The sequence below is a fragment of the Dama dama genome, chromosome 5, assembly GCF_033118175.1.
Source record: "Dama dama isolate Ldn47 chromosome 5, ASM3311817v1, whole genome shotgun sequence".
Classification (NCBI taxonomy): Eukaryota; Metazoa; Chordata; class Mammalia; order Artiodactyla; family Cervidae; genus Dama; species Dama dama.
The window spans coordinates 122,934,948-122,944,016 of NC_083685.1; the positions used below are offsets into that span (position 1 = coordinate 122,934,948).

General features: G+C 60.5%; 1 protein-coding gene across 1 annotated transcript; it reads left to right on the top strand.

The window, feature by feature from the left end:
* The first annotated feature begins 2,868 nt into the window (after positions 1 to 2,868).
* On the top strand, positions 2,869 to 6,096 carry SOCS3 (suppressor of cytokine signaling 3). The gene is made up of 2 exons (XM_061144658.1): positions 2,869 to 3,064; positions 3,639 to 6,096. The coding sequence occupies exon 2, from the start codon at positions 3,730 to 3,732 to the stop codon at positions 4,426 to 4,428; it is 699 nt and encodes a 232-aa protein (XP_061000641.1). The 5' UTR covers positions 2,869 to 3,064; positions 3,639 to 3,729; the 3' UTR covers positions 4,429 to 6,096.
* The last annotated feature ends 2,973 nt before the right edge of the window (positions 6,097 to 9,069 follow it).

Genomic DNA, 9,069 nt, shown 5'->3' on the forward strand with positions numbered 1-9,069 from the left:
ACTATTTTCAGCCTGTTTTACAAATAAGGAAACGGAGGCACAGCTGGGGAAGTCAGTGGCTCAAAGTCATACAGTGACTGGGTGGTGGAGCCCAAACAGCAGTTCAGTTTCCTGAGTCAGCACTCAGGGAACCCTGCCCCCCTCCAGCAGGATGCACGGTGACCCTGCCCCTTCTCTGTTCTTTCCATCTTCCCTGTACTCTTGGACCTCCTCTGTGCTCCCCCGCCAGTCACATACCCTCTGCCGCTGGCCCTCGGCAGACCCCAGGCTCACTAGGGTACCATGATGTTGACATTAGGACTTATCTGTTGCAGAGCTTTGCATCTCTCTAAGCAGACTGGGAATCCCAAGCTCAGGGGCTGTTTCTTCCTGCTCGTCTCTCCCATCCCCACTTCTAATCCCCTCTCCCCCCAAGAATGAATTATCAGAGTCTCATAGGACTGATCATAATGACAACCACTCCTTTCACACGACACCCGTCATGTGGGGGTCCCATGTCCCCTCACCTCATCCGCATCCCTGCAGGATTCACCCAGCATGACCGTGTTCCCAGCACTTTGCCCAGTGCCTGGCAAAAGCAGGCACTCAATGAGAGTTTGTGGAATGGATGAATGAACCTGACTTGTGTCAGAGCCTTATAATTTACAAAGCACTCTCTCATCCATTAACTCAAGGGCTATTCCTTGTGAGCCTTCCTTGTCCTCCACGGGGCTCAGCACAGAAGTGGATAGTCATGGTGCAGCCTCCTAATCAATGGATGAGAAAAAGAATGAATGCCTGAGTCTACAGAGGAGAATCCATTTCATTAGCCTGCAAATCTGGAGGGCAAAGACCAGGTCTTCATCATTATATTTCAATGCCCAGCACAATGTCTGGAACACAGAGTCCAATATTTGTGAAATGTGTTGAATAAATCAATTCCCCCCTCTGCAGAAGTAACAAGAAGACTTCCTCCTAATGACTGCTCTCCTAACAGAATCCGAAGGGAGAATTGGACTGAATTACTTCCATTTCTAGCACATTTTGATGTGTAGAATCTTTTCTTATCTTTTTAATCTCAGGTCTCTGATGGGAAAAGATTATTATTCCTGCTTTACAGATGGCAAAGCCAATTTCCAGAGAGGTTGGGTTGTCCTGCCCACAACTCATTTAGTCCTCTGACATCTGTGGGGAGAGAGGTGAATGCACAGAGGAGACAGCGGCAAATCGAAGGCGCGGAAAGGTGCCTATCAGCTCCCAGAGACGCCAAGGAGCCAGGTCTCCTGAGTTTTCTCTCCCCCCTCCTTTCCCTATCTTCAGAGGCGGGGAGTCCGGGAAGAGGGCAGGGTCAAAGCTGTCAGCCCCTGCGTTCTGAGAGATGACAATCTAAGCGCCTCCTAAGCTGGTTCTCAGGTGTCCCCAGCACCTCACTGCCTGTTTTGGGTGCAGAAAACTTTCCATCCTTCATAAAGCTGGCCCTGGTTAACCCAAACCACCCACATCCACGCCAATGAGACCAAGAACAAATTCGTTGTTCACCTCAAGCACCTCCTCTTCTCACCCCCGGGGGGAGATCGGACCCCCACACTGGGGGAGCGGAGGGGGAATATTCTAGGTGGTACTGGGGTATCTGGAAGTGGGCTGAACTGAAAAGTGCTTTCCGTAAATTCTCCTCTGCTGGATTTTTTTATTCCTAGATCTAATTCCAGACTGTGATGTGAATTCTCCCTGGGTCTCCCACCCTCGACAAGTTCCCCCGGCCCCAGCTCTTGAGCCAGCACCCCCACCGCCCCTGCGGGTTCACGTTTCAGGGCTTGTGGGGTGCCCCACAAAACTCCACTCCATCTCGCAGACCCCAGGGCGCCCTCTAGCGGACGCGGGGCGCGGGGTGGGGCCACCGCTCGCCCTCGGGCCCGCCCGGCTGCTTAAGAGCACCTGGCAGGTTTGGAGACTCAGAAGGGCCACAGCGGTTGTTGCTTGCGTTTGTGTCTTTGGAGAGGTGGGAGGTGGTACCCGTGTCGGCAGAGAACCTAGCAGGGGGCTGATGGACTGAGACCGGACAGCTGCCACGCAGGCTGCGTTCTTTCCACGCTTAGGACTCCCGGCTTCACCTCGGGAACAGGCCCACGGGTGACGCTCGCGCTTTCTCCCGCCCCCAGGCTTCCAGGTCCGGTCCTAGTTTCGAGGCCCGGCTTTGGGAGTGGGGGTGGGGGGGGGGTGTCCCCAGTTCCCCAGAGGCGGGCACGGGCCTCCTGGGGCCGCGATCGGAACCCCGGACGGGCGCGGGTTGGGGGGGGTCTCCCCGCGAGGTCCGAGAAAAGGGGAGAGGGGGAAGCCAGGAGCCTCTCCCGCTCGGCCTCCTGGAACTGCCCGCGCTCCGGGAGCGGCGCCCCCGCCTCTGCCAGAAACTGGCCTTCTTAGAAGGGAGGGGGAAAGTGTGAATGAGAAGTTGGGGGCGGAGCGCGCGCGGGGGAGGGGCCGCTGCCAGGAACGCGCCGCCGGGGCTGGCGCCGCGCCCGCCGGGCCGCCCGGGCCGCCTCGCGTCGCGCTTTGTCTCTGCGCGCGTCTCTGCGGGTCCCCGGCCCCGCTCGCGGCCCGCCCTCGGCCGCCCGCGGCCCCTCCCTCCGCTCGGCGCGCAGCCTTTCATTGCTGCGAGTAGTGACTAAACATTACAAGAAGGCCGGCCGAGCAGTTCCAGGAATCGGGGGGGCGGGGCGCCGGGGCCGCGTATATACCCGCGAGCGCGGCCTCCGCGGCGGCTTCGACTCACACTCCCCGCGCCGCTGCCGCCTCCGCCTCCGCCACCGCCGCCACTCCGGCCCCGCACGCAGCCCGCCCAGCCCAGCTCCGGTCGCGGCCCCTCGCCTCGCGCCCCCCCACCCCCTACCGCCCGGCCGGCCCGGGGGCGCGCTGGGGGCAGGGCGGGCGCCCCGGCGAAGCCCGAGGGACGCGCGCGCGAGGCCCCTTTGTGGACTTCGCGGCTGCCAACATCTGGACGCAAGGCGGGCCACCCACCGCTGGCCGCCGTGCCTTGGGGACCGTAGGAGGCGCAGCCCCGAAGCCAGAGACTTCGGTTTGGGACCAGGTAGGAAGGAGGGGCGCGGCGTGGAGCGAGGGGGGTTGGGGGGTTTCGCTAGTCCTGGGAGCTTTTCCCGGTTTCCCCTCCCCTTCCCGGGTCATTCCCGGCAGGGAGGGGACTAGATAGGGGGCAGAGCGGATGGAAGCCGGAGATCCCAGGTTCCCGGAATACCCAGGCTGGGGCCCTCCGGCTTCTCGGGTCCCCTCCCTACCCCTCCACCCCCCTCCCCAAGCCTTAGATTTCTTTCTCCGTCCTTGCCCCCACGGGGCCACCGGACTGAGAGGTGCCCAGAGCGTCCCGGGGGCCCTTCTCCCGCTCCCCACCCCGGCCACGCTCCTGGAGACCCAACTTCCGCGCCCGAGTTTCCCACTCGGCGCCTTCCCAGTGCGCGCTGGGGAAAGGGTTGCCTGGAGGCGGGGGCTGGGCGGGCTCCGTGGGGCGTCTGGGTCGGACGGGGGCCCAGGCGAGCGCCTCCGGGGCAGCTGGTGTCCCGGCCGCTCGGCAGGCAGGGGAGCCGGGGCGGGTCAGGCGCGCTGGAGGGTTCCGGGCACTCATGCGGCGCGCTCCTTCTTCCCCGCAGCCCCCCGGGATGCGGTAGCGGCCGCTGTGCGGAGGCCGCCGAGCAGCTGCAGCCGCCGCCGCCGCGCAGATCCACGCTGGCTCCGTGCGCCATGGTCACCCACAGCAAGTTTCCCGCCGCCGGGATGAGCCGCCCCCTGGACACCAGCCTGCGCCTCAAGACCTTCAGCTCCAAGAGCGAGTACCAGCTGGTGGTGAACGCAGTGCGCAAACTGCAGGAGAGTGGCTTTTACTGGAGCACCGTGACGGGCGGCGAAGCGAACTTGCTGCTGAGCGCCGAGCCCGCGGGCACCTTCCTCATCCGCGACAGCTCGGACCAGCGCCACTTCTTCACCCTCAGCGTCAAGACCCAGTCGGGGACCAAGAACCTGCGCATCCAGTGCGAGGGGGGCAGCTTCTCTCTGCAGAGCGACCCCCGGAGCACGCAGCCCGTGCCCCGCTTCGACTGCGTGCTCAAACTGGTGCATCACTACATGCCCGCCGCCGGCGCCCCCTCGTTCTCCTCGCCCCCCGCTGAACCCTCCTCCTCGCCCTCCTCGCCCTCCTCGGAGGTGCCTGAGCAGCCACCGGCCCAGCCCCTCCCCGGGACCCCCCCCAGGAGAGCCTATTACATCTACTCGGGGGGCGAGAAGATCCCTCTGGTGTTGAGCCGTCCCCTCTCCTCCAACGTGGCCACTCTCCAACATCTCTGTCGGAAGACCGTCAATGGCCACCTGGACTCCTACGAGAAAGTCACCCAGCTGCCTGGGCCCATTCGGGAGTTCCTGGACCAGTACGATGCCCCGCTTTAGGGAGCAGAGGGGGCAGGGGTAGGGCGAGGGGGCCTGGGTCCCCTCTCCTCCATGGCACAAGCACAAGAATCCAGCCGTGAGAGTCCTGCAGCTCCCAGGGGAGCCAGGGGGCGGGGAGCCCCCTCCCGCCGGACCTCCCCCCACAGAACAGGGCGGGCGGCACCTGGAATGTGTTTGAGGGGAGGCGGAGAGCCACCGGAGTGCACCTCCCCGCCTCCAGCGTCTCCGGAGGAGCCAGCTGGCCCAGGGGGACCACAGCAAGGACCGCAGTGGATTCTCTGTCCTCTCCCGCCTCCTCCACCCCGCTGCGCTTCCAAACGGGGGACACCGCGGGGCGTGTTGAACTGTGAGAACTGCCGGGGAATCTTCGAACTTTCCAACGGAACTTGTTTGTTCTTTGATTTGGTTTAAAACAGAGCTTTAAACCTCAGCGGGTTGAGAGCCTGGAAAAGGGTGGAGGGGAGAGAGAGGGGGGAGGGAGAGGGTGCCTCGGGGGCCCAGGGCTGCAGGCTGGCCAAGGAAATGGTCACTCCCCCCTCTCCTCTCAGGTCAGGAGGGGGGCGGCTGCCTGCTCCTCCACCTCTGGCTCTGGGGAGAAGGGTGACCCTAAGGGGACCTTTCCGCTCCCCCCTCTTCCTGCCCCTCAGATGGCCACCAGAAACACAGGTCCTAGAGTCCATCTAGTGCCCAAGAGCCCAGGGCCCTTCTCCCGTTTTAAGGGGGGAGTGGCATTGGGGGCAGGGAATGGATGGGCCCGTCAGCAGTTCTGAACCCACCCCTGCTCTACCTTTCAGCACCTGGAGGGGTGGGGCTGGAGGAGATGAGCCACCTTTGACCCCAGACAGAGACGAGGGGGCATTCTATTTTATGCCCCCTGAGTAGATCTGGCTAGGAGATTTGCCTTAAATGCTCCCTGTCCCATGGATAGGGACTGGCACAGAAGAAGCCACACACTCAGCCAACCCCAGCAGAGCCCAAGGGATCCTCAGAGGGCGCCCAGCAGCCACTCAGCATTTGGTGGTGGAGGTCGGAGATGATGGGGGGAGGCAGCAGAGATCCGCGCGGCTGGAAAGCCGAGCGCAGGAGGAATGCCATCCAGCCCAGTGGGTACTGGCCGCTGGTGGGACCTGGGCTCTGGTCTGAGGCAGAGCCACTGGGCCCCCCAGCCCCTGCAGAGACAGCCCTCCCTCCTCACTTTGGGGGACTGGCACCGGCAGGAAGTCATCAAGAGGCCCCGCCACCCAGCTGCTCGAGCTCTGCAATAGCACTGATAGTGAAAACTTGGAGGAATGTAGCAGCGATGGAATTACCTGGAACTGTTCTTTTTTGGGGAAAACCAAACACAGACGTTTTCTGTGTCAGGTATTGGGCTGGATGGCTCAGCTGTGTGTTGGGGTGTTTTGTTTTTTTTTCTTGTTATTTTGTTTGGATTTTGTTTTTGTTTTTTAATAATGTTTACAATCTGCCTCAATCACTCTGTCTTTTATAAAGATTCCACCTCCAGTCCTCTCCCCTCCCCCTACCCAGGCCTTCGAGGCTGATAGGAGATGCTTGAAGAACTCAACAAAAATACCAATCCAAATCAAACTTTGCACATATTTATATTTATATTCAAAAAAGAAACATTTCAGTAATTTATAATAAAGAGCACTATTTTTTAATGAAAAACCTGACTGGAGCCTTTCTCCCACCCCCTACCGCCCCTTCGGCCTTGCTTTCTCTTTCACCCACACCCACACGCTACATCAGAGGTGGCGGCCCTACCCCCTCACTGCCCTGGTGCTTCTCGTGATGGAATCAAACTCTGGCTTCACGTCACTGACAAAGCGAAGGCAGCCACCTAGACTGTACCCGGGAGGGGTAATTCCTGCTAGTCTGATTCAGATCTGACCAGAATATGCAAAGCAAGTTCGAAGGAAGCGCTTCAAAGGGCTTGCAGGGAGTATGAACTGAGCTGTGGTCAAAGCTTTTAGAGGCTCCAAGCTATTAGAGGCACTGGGCTCCTTGGCAGAGAGGTGTTCCGAGAAAGCCCAGACGATGGGGTCCTGGCAGTGACCCGTGACCTCAGCACAGCCAGGACCCTGGGAGCTGGGGGGGAGGGGCGGTCCCGATGCAAACCCTGCTCGCAGTGGGGCCCTCCTATGGGTAGGAACCCCACAGCCTGAGCAGTGGGTGGGGCCACCCGCCTCCCAATAAGAGCAGCCGTCTATTCACCTGTTTTCAGCCACCCCCACCAGGCAGGTGTTATTACCCCACATTCGCAGACCCAACTGCGTGTTTCCTGGGAGCGGGGACTTGGACTGGTCCCTTCTGATGCCTAGAACTGGTGCTCAGTAAATATTTGTTGGCTGAGCCTGGGGGCAGCCTTTTAGGTTCACGGAGGTTAAGCAACCTGCCCAAGGACACACCACTTGGGAATGTGGAGAAGACACAGGTTAGGAACCCAGGAGGCTCTGATTTTCCCAAAGCCTATGAATGCTCTGCCTCCCTAAGTAAGCATGAAGTCTATGCCCAGGGTTGCCCCTAGGTGGGTCCCCCCTGCAAAGCCAAGAGTTTGGTAACCTCCTTCCCAACATGCACACTCAGCACTAGGGCTCTGCGAAAACAGACTAAAAATGCCTGTTCTGGGACACTTCCCTTCCAAGCTTCTTCCTCCCCCAAGCCCCCAAACCTAACAGATGGAGAGATGAGTGTTCCCCCACCAAGTCAGGGGCCCATTCCCTCATCTGCCTCGGATGCCTGAAACAAATGCCAAAGCCCTCTTCCTGGTCCCCGATAAGCTCCTCCAGGAATCAGTGTCCAAAAGGCAACTGAGAGTAAATAAACAAAATCATTTTTCTTTCCCATTTCCTGGACTTTTGGAGGAAAATAACCTAAAGTGACAAAGGGCCAGACCAGGCGTGAGATCACGGAGTGGACAGAGCACATGGGAACCACACCAGACAGACTACCACCTCTGGGACTGGGAATGTGGACCCAGGCAAGGTCACCTTCCCGGAGCGCCAGGTCAGGTGAGGGGACCCAGTGGGGCTTGGCTCCCCAGGGCCTCCCTGGAGGAGGAGAGCTTGGGAAACTTCTGGCAGGCTCTTCCCCACCCCAAAGCCTGCCAGTCTGCCACCGTCTGCTGGCACAACAGCCTCCATGGAACCTTGGAACCCAGAGCGTACCAAGGTCCCATCCCCATCCTCCACCCAGAAGGCAGCTGTACAGCCAGTGGCCAGTATTCACAGTGCACTAAAGGGGCTTCCCTGTGGCTCAGACAGTAAGGAATCTGCCTGCAATGCTGGAGACCAGGGTTCGATCCCTGGGTCAGGAAGATCCCCTGGAGAAGGGAATGGCTACCCACTCCAATATTCTTGCCTGGAGAATTCCACGGACAGAGTCAGACATGACTGAGGGACTCACTTCACTCAAAGAAAGGGCCTGGTAGGGAAATGGTTCCCTCACCCCTTGGAAGTTGAACTCAGAAGGCGCCTGACTCCTTACCCTCGCTGCCCATCCCACCCTTCTTCCCATAGGTCTCTCCATTTACAGACCACAGACTGGACCACCCTTCTGATTTGACAGACAAGTCAAACTGAGTCCCGAAGAAGGAAAGCAACTTATTGGAGTTCACACAGCAAGCTAGCTATTGGCAACACTAGGACAAGAAACTCAGCTCGCTCTGCTCACCAGCGCTTTTCTCTGTTTTTCCCTCCTCACCCCAACCCCTGTTGCAGAAATCTGTACTTCTCAATCCTTTCAGAGGCAGGCATCCCTCCTCCAGAGAACTTCGTGGGGGGTCCCTCTGTCCTGGCCGCCAGTGGAGGGGTATGCCTGCTTCCAAGATTTGCTAAGAAGCGTCCCACAGGGAAGGGGGTTAATTCTCTGCAGCTTGGGCAGGCACCCATGCCTCAAGAGGTTAAGCTTAGCTGGGGGTGCTTGGCCAGGACAAAGGCTGGAGATGCTCTTCCGCAGGCCTTGAGTTCAATCACCCTGCTTCAGGCGCTGTAGGAATTCACCCCAGAGAGGCCCTTATCCGCTCTCCGTCGGTGCTGTTTTGGGGCAGTCCGCCCGATGAGTTAAGAGCCAGGAACGGGAACTCTAATGCCTGCTCTAGAGGAGGGAACGAAGGAGGCCACAGACCGGGGAGCTGGAAACGGGAAATAAGCGGCCACGTGTGTCCTAGTCTGAGGAACGAGTAAGGATGTTCGAGACAGGGTACGCCGGGGTACCAGGCAGAGAGAGAGCGAGAGAGACGGAGCGGGGCAGAGTCAGACAGCCACAGAGGGAGCCGAAGCAGAGACAGAAGTCTGGGGGGTGAGGGACCACTTGCACAGGGGCTGACCGGCAAGACCGAGACCGAGGTGGGACGAGTCCGGTCCCAGGCGCACCTTCCTGCGCCGCGTCCCGCCCCCTCCCATGCCGGCGGCCGCCTGGCGGGCGGGCAGGCAGGCGAGCGCGTCGCTCTGGAGGACGGCCTCTGCCAGGAAGAGTCACTTCCCGGACACCGCGGGAGCCCTGGCGGAGCTATGCGAAGAATGTCCGCGCGGAGCCGGGCGGGTGGCACCTCCCGGGCCAGGGCCGCGGCCGCCGCCGCCGCCCTGCGGAGCGTGCGCGAGGACAGGCCCCGCCCCCGTCACGCCCCTGCCCACGCCCCTG